General features: G+C 48.9%; 2 protein-coding genes across 8 annotated transcripts in view; both read left to right on the top strand.

The window, feature by feature from the left end:
• The window catches only part of LOC119167780 (PHD finger protein 12), a 381,633-nt gene that overhangs the window by 215,352 nt on the left and 153,539 nt on the right, over positions 1 to 12,742 (top strand). The window lies entirely within an intron of this gene.
• LOC142804289 (uncharacterized) lies at positions 400 to 1,614 on the top strand. The gene has a single exon (XM_075891056.1). The coding sequence runs from the start codon at positions 400 to 402 to the stop codon at positions 1,612 to 1,614; it is 1,215 nt and encodes a 404-aa protein (XP_075747171.1).

Raw genomic sequence — 12,742 nt, forward strand, 5'->3', positions numbered from 1 at the left:
AGTGGGATCTGGCGCCGATTTCTTAAATGGCCTACCGTATACAGGGAGGTAAAAGTAACTAACCTGAGGAAATACTCGGCGTAAGTTTCCGGCAGCCATGTCGACGCCAGATCCCAAAGTGGTTGAATGGTGGGTGTGCTTTTGTAGTGCTTCGCTGTCACGGTGCTTCCATCGTTGCCAGCTACATGTCCGCTCGCAACCGAACGTTGATACCTGTAGTGTTGTGCGTTTACACCAGATGGCCTTCTGAGTCATTGGACTCACAATAGATGGCGCCACTGCGCTCGTGTGTATATAAACAATCCTCGCTGATTAAACTGGGTTATTGTCATGGATCGTACAGTGGTGTAGCGTGGTTACTTTCACGTGTCGCCGTGCCGGCTACACGACATTCTGGCGATGAGGATGGCTTGCACGGGTCTTTTGCCACCTCCTCCTTTTCTGGCCACCCCCGGCACGCCCGATGTGCCATGGGCCCGATGGTTACGACTGTTTGAAAGGTTTCTGCTGGCGTCCGGAGCAAACGAGCTACCCGCACCCCGTCGCCGAGCCCTCCTGCTGCACTGTTTTGGGACGGAAGGACAGCGCATTTTCGACGCGCTTCCACCTAGTACGACGCAAACCAAGGCAGAGACAACGAGTGCTGCGCCCGGTGTCACGGTCACGCCAGATGCCGCCGCTGGAATCATCGGAACCACTGCACCTACTGGAACGCAAGACATGACCACGGAAGCCCTACGCCCACCCGACGAGTACGACATAGCCGTTGAGATGCTTTCGAAGCATTTCGCCGCCCCTTGCAACGTCCGCCTTCAACGCCATCGATTCCAGGAGCGTCGTCAACTGCAGGGTGAGCCCATCACTGATTTCGCCGTAGCGCTTCGGGAGTTAGCAGCTCTTTGCAATTTCGCCTCTCAAGCGGACGAAAACCTGTGTGAGCAGTTCGTAGCAGGCGTCACGTGCCCGCGGCTACGAGAGCGATTGCTGCTGGAGGACGATAACCTTACGTTCGATCATGCTGTCGAGGTAGCATGGCTTCGTGAGCAAACCCAGCATGAATCCGAAGCCTTCGCCAATCCTGTGCAGCGCATTCAGCAGCAGTTGCGAGACAGCTCAGCCAGGCACGATCGACGAGATAACGGCGATAATGGCAGACACCTCCCGGGCCGTCGCCACTTCAGCTGCTCACGCGCGTACAGCGCACCTTCACCTGATATGAATGCCGCCGCCGCTGCTGTCCCCGGGCCTAGAAATGTAAATGCCTGCGGAAACTGCGGCGCAGCACGGTGTTCGCCTACGGAATGTCCCGCGCGCGGTCGCACATGTTTTGCCTGCGGACGCCGCGGCCATTTTAAGAGAGCATGTCGCAGCTACCGTCGCGGCCGAGAAGGGTATTCTGCAGAGGTCCAGGAAATCGTTCCGGAAGAGGATGCTACCAGTGTCATTAGCATCTTGGCGGTCCGTACTGATAAGAGCACAGGCGTCTACGTGGATGTCAATGTCGCGTTAGTTACGACGACACGGGTGCATACCATGAACTTTTTGGTGGACACAGGCTCGGCCGTGTCTATTTGGGTGAGCACCAATTCCAAGGCTTGTTCGCTAACGCAGTAAAACTGACAAGTTCCCATCTTACATTGCTGGATTTTTCGCGCAGGAAGATTCCTGTTCTGGGGTCATTTCACGCCATAGTCACATACAAGGGGAAAGAAGCCATTGTAACTTTTCTTGTTACGCCATGTGGTACATCTCTCCTTGGCCTGGATGCTGTTCAAGCCCTTGGCCTTCGCATCATGGGAGAGGAATTGCGCTGCCTGCAAATGTCCACGCAGGAATGCCGAGAGCTTCCAGCAATGAGTTCAGGCCTTCCCCGAAGCCCCAGGCATGAAAAACCCCTTGGCCCTCCCAAGTTTGGAATGCCGCTAACACTGTGGACCAAGTTTGGCCACTTGTTTTTGCCTGGCCTGGGACTTGTAAGAGGTGTTCAGCACAAAGTTAAGATGAAAACTTCCATCGCGCCAGTCGCACAGAAGCTGCGACCCCTACCATTTTCAGTCCGCCAGCCGGTCTTTGACGAGATTGAGAAGCTACTTGCTGCTGATGTCATTGAGAGAGTCAATGCTTCCGAGTGGGTATCTCCTATTGTAGCAGCCCGCAAAGCAGATAGTAGCATTCGACTGTGTGTCGATCTCCGGGAACCCAACAAAGCTATAGTAGCAGACAACTTCCCTTTGCCTCATATGGAGGAGCTGCTTCATGCCCTCAATGGAGCCTGCTGCTTTTCCAAGGTGGACCTGGCATCAGCCTACTACCAGGTTGTGCTGCACACAGACAGCAGGGACCTAACTTCATTTATAACTCACGATGGCCTCTTTAGATTTAAGAGGGTCTGCTTCGGGTTGGCATCCGCACCAGCTGCATTTCAGGAGATCATGACGAAAATTCTTGGAGGTTGCAAAGGGGTCTTATGCTACTTGGATGACATAATCATTTTTGGCAAGACGGAGAGCGAACACAGGCAAAACCTGGAGCAAGTGCTGGAACGAATAGCAGAAGCTGGGCTCAAGCTCAACCGAAAATGCGTCTTCAACACGTCGGAGTTGTCGTTCTTAGGACATTGCGTCAGCGCAGAGGGTATAGCACCGCTCCAGACCAAGATTGATGCAATCATCAATGCTCCTGCGCCTAGAGATGCAGCCACGCTACGCTCCTTTTTGGGGCTAGTTAAATACTATTCCAAATTCGTGCCGCGACTGGCAGAGCAAGTAGAGCCAATGCGTCGTCTACTTTGCAAAGACGTGCACTTCGACTGGGATGATGCTGCGAAAGAGAGCTTCGCGGGAGTCAAAAGACTTCTAGCATCCCACAAGGTCCTCCGAATGTTTGACCCGACGCTACCTGTCATTGTCGCAACAGATGCCTCTGCGTACGGTCTCGGTGCCGTACTGCAGCAAGTGGAGGGGTCCCATGTGCGTACTGTGGCATTTGCATTGCGTGCATTAACTGAGACAGAACGAATATACTCGGCCGGAGAGCGTGAGGCCCTTGCCTGTCTGTGGGCCTGCGAGAAGTGGCACGTTTACCTCTGGGACAGATCATTTACTCTACTGACGAATCACCAGGCTTTGGTGGCACTGCTCTCATCCCGTAGCACAAGACAGCGGCCACTTCGTATTGCAAGGTGGACCGCACGACTGCTGCGCTACAACTTCAAAATACAGTACCGCAGCGGAGCCCACAACCAGGTAGCAGATGCCTTGTCCAGACTGCCCGTGCCAGACACAGAAGGGGGCTTCCATGTTGATGAAGAGGTTGTGTCCTTGGTTACATCGTCAGTAGATCGGGAGAATCTTCAGGTTGCTACCGCGGAGGATGACATACTACGGCAGGTAATGCAATTTATCCAGTCATCATGGCCAACAAGGAAAAGACTTGCCGCAGAACTGACTCCGTACTATGATATACGAGACGAGCTCTCGGTAGTAGATGGGTTGCTTCTGCACACAGAACGTGTTGTAGTGCCTGCCAAGCTAAGGGATACATTCATCCAGTTAGCTCATGGGTCACACCCGGGAATTGTGAAGACTAAGCAGCGCATCAGGGAGAAGTACTGGTGGCCTTGCCTTGACAAGCATGTGGAGGCCGCCGTCCGGAGTTGCAGCACCTGTCATGCCTCGGACAAGAGTGTCAAGAACTGGCAAGCCCCACTACAGCCTGTCCCGCTTCCTGACAGGCCTTGGGACAAAATATCAATAGACATCATGGGCCCCTTTGAACGTGCACCGGCCGACTGTCGATTTGTCATCGTGGTAGTGGACTACTTCTCCAGATGGCCAGAGATTGCGTTCTGCAGTGACACCACTTCTCGCACGGTGATCAACTTTCTGCTTGCTGTCTTTGCGCGAGAGGGTTACCCGACTGAACTAGTCTCAGATCACGGCCTACAGTTTAGGTCGAGTGAATTTGAGTGCTTCCTTGCAGACAGGGGCATTAAGCATTTCTTTTCGGCAGTTTACCATCCTCAAGCCAATGGCTTAATGGAAAGATTCAACAGGGTCTTGAAATCGTATATACAACTAGCTCTCCTAGAGCAGCGACCAATCAAGACCACAGTTATAGAGTACCTGGGTATTTACCGAGCCACACCTCACAGCGCCACTGGCATCTCTCCAGCAGTGTTGCTTCATGGCCGCCACATGAGGACATCATTAGATGTTGTTGGCCAGCCATCAGCGGATTTCGGCACCCATCTCGCTCGTGAACTGCGTAGACTTCGGCGTCGTGTCTGCGAATACCAACAAAGAAATAAGGCGTATGCAGACAAGCGAAGAGCAGCCCGGGAGCCCAGATTTAAAGTGGGGGCCTACGTGCGGGTGAAACGCCCGGTACCTGGAATAAAAGGCACCCCTAGTTTTGGGGCTCCACTCAAAATACTGAGGCGGGTAGGACGATGGTCATTCCACTTGGAGGACGGCCGTAGCTGGAATGCCTCCCAACTGTCGGCTGTGCCCCATGAAGCTGCTCACGAAGAAACGGGGGCAAGACAAGAACTGCTGTGGGCGGACATGGAGACAGACGGGTCGGCAGGAAACGCCACAGCACGAAAACCGTCCTCGAATGCAAAGAGCCACGCGACCCAAAATATCCCAATACAGGAAGCTGCACAGTCTCCGGGGGGGTCAGCACTGCCTCCTCATACGCCAAGCCCACCACGGCCTCCACCAACGGGGAACACGACCGCAGGACTGGGTGCTGATCGTGCCGACGAACCAGAGGTCGTCCATCAGCCAGAAGAGCAGCCGGTGCCCCTCCGTCGCTCTACACGGGAGCGAAGACCACCAGAGAGACTATGTGCAGTGACTTGTTTACAGTGGAGACTTACTATAGTTTTCTGTCACGAGTAGTGACTGTTTCTCTTCTATGCACATAATCTGTGTTCTATTATCAAGAGAGGGGGTAGATGTAGTGTTGTGCGTTTACACCAGATGGCCTTCTGAGTCATTGGACTCACAATAGATGGCACCACTGCGCTCGTGTGTATATAAACGATCCTCGCTGATTAAACTGGGTTATTGTCATGGATCGTACAGTGGTGTAGCGTGGTTACTTTTACGTGTCGCCGTGCCGGCTACACGACAATACCGCTGGTAGCGCTGTCATATCAAGTGGCATTTGGACCGCAGGAAAGCAAAGAAGTTCAATGAAGAAGTTTTGCGTCACAGAAATGTCCGGCAGGGCCTGACACACCGCTGATGCTGTGGCGTCCCGGGCAATCGCTGTCATCTGCATCAACTGAAGAAATACTCGACGTAAGGTTCCGGCAGCCATGTCGGCGCCAGATCCCCCATGCCACTGACAAACTTGACGTGCGGTATATTATCTCTAGAGCCCTTTATCAGCATTGGTGCAACAACCGCTTGAACATCAAAGACTTTCCGGGCGGGCCACTACAATAGTAATTTCATAAATCGATCATTCGATAAAATTTTCCTAGCACTTACCTGCATTGCTGTGTGAGATTCTTAACCTTCGTTTTTATTTCTGGTGGCCCCCACTCGTAGCCGTGTAGTCGCAGCGAAGCGTCAATCTCGTATGCACCAGTGCCTCACTTCTGGCACCTCAAGTATGTTCCAGTAGCTCCTGCCAGTGTTCAATTACTGTAAAGATCTCTTTAGTCGACCACGAAGTGCACATACGTTGCAACATAGTCGAAAGGCTTGCGACAGTCATAATCACTTTGCTTCGAGGTGATTCAACAGCTCCGATGGGGCGAGAGTTCAACTACATGCTGAATGCAACGGTCGACTGCTTATCGTCTGCTTCTCCCGTAACAACACGTGGTTGATTCAAATCCTAAAATATGCAATACTTCAAATATTGTTCCAATTCGAGCAGTTTAGAATTTGCTTTTTTATAAACATCTAGCTATTTTAAAGCGGTTTTATTGAACTATGCTCAATTTTCTTGTTTATCATGCTTTCAACAAGCTCGGCTAGGGGGTGCAGACGACAGCAAAATCACGATCTCTCAGGCAGATCGCGATGCACGGATCGCAATAGTCTTGATCTCAATCACCCCTAATCGGGATTAAAAGTAATCGTGTAGCAGCACCTAATCTGGATCGTGGTTAATCCAGATCGACACTGATTGCGATTAAAGGTGCCCGTGTGGCACCGGTATTGGTATTCGACTTCATCCTCTAATGCAACAAATCGCATCAAACTCTTCATGATGTGACAGATATCGGTCATAAGTGTTCTTGAATGTGAGTGCAAAAAAGACAAGGACAAAGTAAAGAAGGTACACACACAAACAGTGTCAGTCTGTGTGCTTTCTTCCCTTCGTCTTTGTCCTTTTTTTTTGCACTCACATTCAAGAATGACAGACAAACAAGCCCGTATCGCTACACTTGGTCATAAGATTGTAACGAAGCCCTATTCTGAAGGCCGTCAGATTTTATATGTAGTCCAAGTAATGCATTTACTCGTATAATGAATGCACTTTATTTATTTATTTGTTTATTTATCTATCTGTTTATTCAGTAGTTGTGTCGCCTTTGCAGGCATTACAGCCGGGGGATATATACATCACTGGGTCAATTGACATTTATTTCTACACACAAAGTGTAGTAAAAGTTGTGGGGGAGCATGTCCGCCCAATCACCCTTTTTCATTTTACGACAGCTCGACAGCCTAGTTACGAGGACATGACTGTCCCTTCAAAACACAAGCCAATAAAGTCTCTTGCGAAGGGATGGAACACCCTCGCGGCCTGCGCTCGCAATTGCCCTTTCCCAGCGCACGGAATCGGTATCCCCTCTCTAATCGAGGGAACGTATTGCCATCAGGAAAGGGCAAACAGGGAAGGTGAAAAAAATTAGCGAGCCGACTGAAGAGTTTGAAGAAGAGACTGCTCCTCCCACCAGATCACCCCCAACACTATCTATGTCGGCATAGCGAACCCACCCAATCAAGCAGTGCCACTTCCAACATACCCCATCACCCTTATCACTGGGCCTTTATGCAAGAGGAGCCAGAGTGACCAACCACCAGCCCAGCCGGTAGAGCCAGCTGCCTCGGAGCCCCTGTCACGATGACGAGCTTATCTAGCCGGCCCCCGGTTGTCCGGGCATCCTTATGGCCTCAGCTACCTCGAGGCCATGTCGCGGCACGCCGAAGATGAGACTCCCGAGCCCGCCAGACCAGGGAAGCCATGACGCGATGCGGCAGCCCAGACCATACTGGAGATGGCGACCTGGGCCAGTGCTGAACGAGACCCGTCACCAAGTGGCTACTCTCAGTCGACACCAACGACCTGAGTGGCAGGGGTCAACGGCACGGGGTCCAGACCAGAGTGCTACCGGCGTAGGATCCACGGCGGTAGTAACAGCGGCAAAAGCGACAACAGAGGCAGTAACGGCAGCGGAGGTGACAGTGGTGGCGATGACTGGCCATGATGCAAGTGGGCACGGCAGCAGTGGAGGATACATCGGATGCAGGGGTGACAAGCGGGTGACACCGGCGGCACCTACGACAGAGGGCCAATCGCAAGAGGGCACGGATTTGGACCCACCGTCTTGGCCTTCCTCGATGAAAGATAACAAAATATTCACATGCTTCAGTCTCCGTCGTTCGGGGACCTTCCTAAGGGGGGGGGGGGGGGGACGATGTGGGGGAGCATGTGCACCCAATCACTCTTTCCCCTTCTACGGTAGTGCAACAGCCTAGTTGCGTGGACATGACTGTCCCTTCAAGACACGAGTCAATAAAGCCTCTTGCAAAGGGATGGAACACCCCCACGGCCGGCGCTCGCGATTCCTCTTTCCCGGCACACGGAACGGGTTTCCCCTCCCTCAGCGAGGGAACGTATTCTCGTCAGGGAAGGCGAAACCTGGAAGATGAAGAAAACTAGCGTGCCGACAGCAGGACGCTCTCTGACATCGGCCACCAAAGAGAAAGGACGAACCCGGAACCCCCCTGCAAGCCAAGGACGACAACAACCGAGATGTAACCGTCTACAAATTTGTTATCTGAAGTCTCTCTACGTGACATTTACGCGTTATTGCTAACGTATAGCTATACAGTGTTGTTTGTCGACCTAGCCTGTTGCCTTATTCACCCGAACCCTTGTAGCTGCGATGACTCAAGATGCGGAAAGGAGACGTTAATCGGGCACGGTATGACTGTGTGTGGCTGGAACATTAGCTAGGCTTCTGCATCAGCCGGACACAGGACGAACCCCCTATAAAGTCATCATTAGATTGAATTTCTGCAATATTTGATGAAAGAGCATTCCATTCGCTTGTGGTCCTACAAATGAATGAATAACGTAAAGTGTCACCTTTTAGAGGAAACTCAAGAACATTTAGGGCATGGTCTTTTCTTCGTGAAATATATTTTGGTAATATGATATGTTTGCTTCTGTCAATGCCTATTTTGAGTATAAATGCTGAGAAAAAAAATGAGTCTCAGCGCTTTCCATCTGTCCTTCAAGTCCTGCCAATGAAGTGCACGCTTACTTTCAGAAACACTGCGGTTTTTGCTATAATTCCCCAAAACAAATCGAACAGCCCTATTCTGAATTTTTTCTAGAAAGTCGACTAACTGACGACTATGTGAATCACAGCTTACACATGTGTACTCAAGTATAGAACGTACGGGTGTGAATTACAGCCGTTCTTTCAAGTTACTAGGTAATTGTGCAAAACTTCCACGTAAGAACCCTAATTTGCGTGCTGCCTTATTTGTTATTACATCCCTTTTGCACCTTAAATTCCAAGTACATAAATACAAAACTCCTAAATATTTATATTACGAAGCCCTGCATAACGTAACATTATTTAATTTGTACTAATAAGCCTCATGTGAACGTTTCCTTCTAAAGGTGATGATTGAAGATTTCAAAACATTTAGAAACATTTCTCATTTAGAGCACCGCACTGAAACTTAATCTCAATCACTCTGAAGATCATAGAAATCAGGAATCGCAATCAATAACTCGATACACCACACAGTTGTCTGCAAACATCCTAAAAGATGACGTAATACCTCCATTGATATCATTTATTTACATCGAAAATAAAGGCTCCAAGAAAGAGCCTTGGGGTACTCTAGAGGTGACTGCAACGACTTCAGAAGAGATGTTATTGAGAAACTTTGACTGTTGTCTGTGCGACAGGTATTTTCGTATCCATGCAATTACATTTTTGTTCAGTTTGTAGCCGTGTAGTTTGCTAACAAGGAGGTCATGAGCTACAACGTCGAATGCTTTACAAAAATCTAAGAAGATGCAATCGATAGCTTGCCTTTTATCTATTGCTAGGGCCAAGTCGGGAGGAAATTATACAAGCTGCATGCTGCAAGAAAAACCTTGCCTAAAACCGTGTTGGTTTGCATTTAATAAGTTATGTTTAGCTAGGTGGGACGTAATACAACTATATATAACGTGTTCTATTACTTTGCATGTAATACTAGTTAAAGACACTGGCCTTCAGTTCTTAATGCAGTATTTAGGTCCGCTTTGGTATACGGCCACAACATTAGCTAATTTCTAGTCTCTGGGAACGGCACTTGTCTTTAAACTCTTTCAGAAAAGACAGGCAAAATAAAGGCCTAAGGATTCAGAACTACTAATCATTGCTGCTGCTATAGTCCAGTTTCCTTCCCATTAAAAATATTTGCTAAGATCTTATGGACACCTTCGAAGGCAAACTCAACTGGGGCGTTGCTTCAATACATAACAAAAAATCCACGCTTACAACCCGAGATTGGCGATTACTAAATACGGAAGAAAAGTAACTAATACATACTTCAACTTTGCACTTGTCATCATCGATAACGGGGCCTAAGTATTCAAGAGGTGGTACAGAATTATCGTTCCGACCATTACACCGGATATACTTCTAAAATTATTTTGTCTTTTACCAGTCGTTCCCCAAGCTGAGTGAAATAAGTTTTTTTAGCTGATTTGGTCAAATACCCGAAATCAAACATCAGCCTTGCTAGTTCCCCCAGGTTTCCTGTGCGTTTTATACTTTAAATACACCCTCTGCACCTGTGCAGCATAATGCGCAGTTGCTCATTAAACCATAGCTTATCCTTATCATGTTTAAACAAAAGCATTCGCATCGGAACGAACTCATCTCGAAGACAGAAAAGTTTTTCATTAAGACTTTCCCACAATTGCTCAACGCTCAGATCTTCCGCTGAGGTATTAAATGTGAGTAAGTACAAATCTAATGATTGATTTATTGCGCAGTAATCAGCTTTGCAATACAAGAATACTGTTCTCGGTGGTTTCTTCACAATAGATTCATATTTAACACCAATATCCACAACGAAAATATTGTGGTTGCTCAAACCAGGTAAAGCATGAACGTCACATACAATACCAGACTCATTACCCAATGGCAAGACATGGCCAGTACCATCGTCACGTGATGCAGTACGGACGCACTGATCAAGTGCATCAGTTTTCATTGGATAAAAGAAAGTGGAGTACAAAGAACCAGTAATAGTATTCCTGCGAATTTCACATGACCATTCAATTTCCGCTGAGTTGAAATCACCTCCAACCAAGTCACGGACGTTTTTTAAACACTCCAGAAAGTCAGACAGCTTCATGAACTGCTCATAAGACGCGCTAGGCAGACAATAGTAAGAGCTAATCACCATGCTTTTCCCATTTTCCAGCCGCATTTGACAAAAGACTGCCTCTACATCAAAAACTGTGCACTGCAAACAAACGCAAGGTATGCTATTCTTTACAAAAATTAAGACACCTACATCATGAGAATTTCTATCGCATCGAAAGCAGTGGTACGTTGCCGGGAAGATTTCGAAATCAGGAACAAAAGAATCTATATGACTCAAGGCCGAGCACAACCGTAGGCTAAAGAGTACGGAGTAGGCAATGAAAATTATCTGTCTTATTCTTTAGTTTCCTGCAATTTATTAGTAGAACCTTTCAAATGAGCCATGTTTTACGCTTATAGAAAGTTCACAGCTAGACTACCTCTCCCGTCAAATTATCATGCTGAAAACGCCTTCCTCTTAGATAAAGCGTATCATACCTCAAAACTTTCTTCTCGCCTTCCTTCTCATTCAATTTTGCATAGTCTCATAGCTTTTTTTTTTCCCTGATTGAGTGTAAAAAATCTTCAGATAAATTGTGTGAGGTCTTGATGTGGGAAGAGCCACGTTTTCGGAGTGAAGAGACACAACAGACGCGGTCGGAACGTACCAAGCCACACATACCGTATTTACTCGATTCTGCCGCGCCCTCGATTATAACGCGCACTCAATTTCCACCGCAAAAAAACAAAAACAAAAAAAACATAAGACATCGATTGGAACGCGCACCCATTTTTCTCGCTGGCCCGCACGATCACATCACTCGAAAAAACGACTCCTTTCTGGAGCGTCTTCCATTTAAATATGAGGTACGGGCGAAGCTTGTGCCCATCTGACGTGTAACAGAGCATTGCCTTCACTGTAGTTTTACCGTGGACCGATGTCAGCACGCGAACTAGCTTCGCCCCCTTCTCGACGGTTGTGGTGCCAGGCATGTCGAAGTAAAGAGGCGTCTGATCGGCATTCCCGATTTGCCCAAGCAGGTAGCCGTTGTTGCGCCGCAAGTTTAGGACGAACCTCTGAAAACTGTGAAGCTTTTCATCGTACTCCTCCGCAAAACTTTTCGCATATGCATGTTCCCTTCCGGAGGCAAAAGCCTTTCCTCTTCATAAAGTTAGTTAGCCAGCACCTGGTCGCTTTAAACTGGCTCCGTATTAGACCTTTTTCTAAGACTAATTGCATAGCCCGCACTTGGAGCAGTTCTGTCGTCACGGGCCGCGGTGCCGCTCGCTGCTCAAGCACATACTCGCCGAGCAGCTCTTTAATTTGCGGAAACCGACCCTGCTGTGGTCCACTGAAGCCTTTGCGTGAAGCTTCGCTGTCGACAATCTTCTGCTTTGGTTTCCACCGGTCCCGCACACACGTTTCGGGAACTCCGAACGACCGCGATGCGGCCCGATTTCCGTCCGTTTCTGCACACGCGATGACTTTTCTTTTAAAAGCGTCATCGTGGTGCACTCGAGTTTTTGGAGTCAGCCCTTCCACGCCGTCGATGCTAGTGCACTACTAGATGACGAACTCCTCAGGACACGTACGAAGTGCCGTACATGGGAAGCACATAGGCAGAAATGGCCGACGTGCCATGCCGATGCACGTAGGGGGCGGCCATTTTGGATTTGTTGATGGCAATAGATTGACCGTAATTTTTTTGTTTGTACTCGATTCTAACGCGCATGCAATTTATGAACTCGCTTAACCGGAAAAAAGGTCTGCGTTAGATTCAAGTAGTTACGGTATTTATTTAACTTCTTTCAAAACGACGATATCGTCAGCTGAATTATAACATCAATTGTGATCAACACGCTAAACAACCTTACACAATATTACACATCACTCAACAGCTTGACAAACAAGGTGGTGTCGCTAACGCCTGACTCGCCACAAGTGCCCCCAGCAGATGGCCCGCGGTGCCGTGCACAGGAGTCCCACTGCGAGAGACAACCGTTCGCGCCAAACGCCACCAACCAAAGAGACTCGCTTTCTCGTGCCGCCACCAAGGCTTGCCGCCAGGGGCCACCGCTGGTGCTACCGATCTAACCATGATGATGATAGCGTAATCAACGCTCGCGAACACAACGCCACCTACCGCTCAATAGTTGTGACCCCGAAAT

This window comes from Rhipicephalus microplus, chromosome 3 (genome assembly GCF_043290135.1).
Source record: "Rhipicephalus microplus isolate Deutch F79 chromosome 3, USDA_Rmic, whole genome shotgun sequence".
Classification (NCBI taxonomy): domain Eukaryota; kingdom Metazoa; phylum Arthropoda; class Arachnida; order Ixodida; family Ixodidae; genus Rhipicephalus; species Rhipicephalus microplus.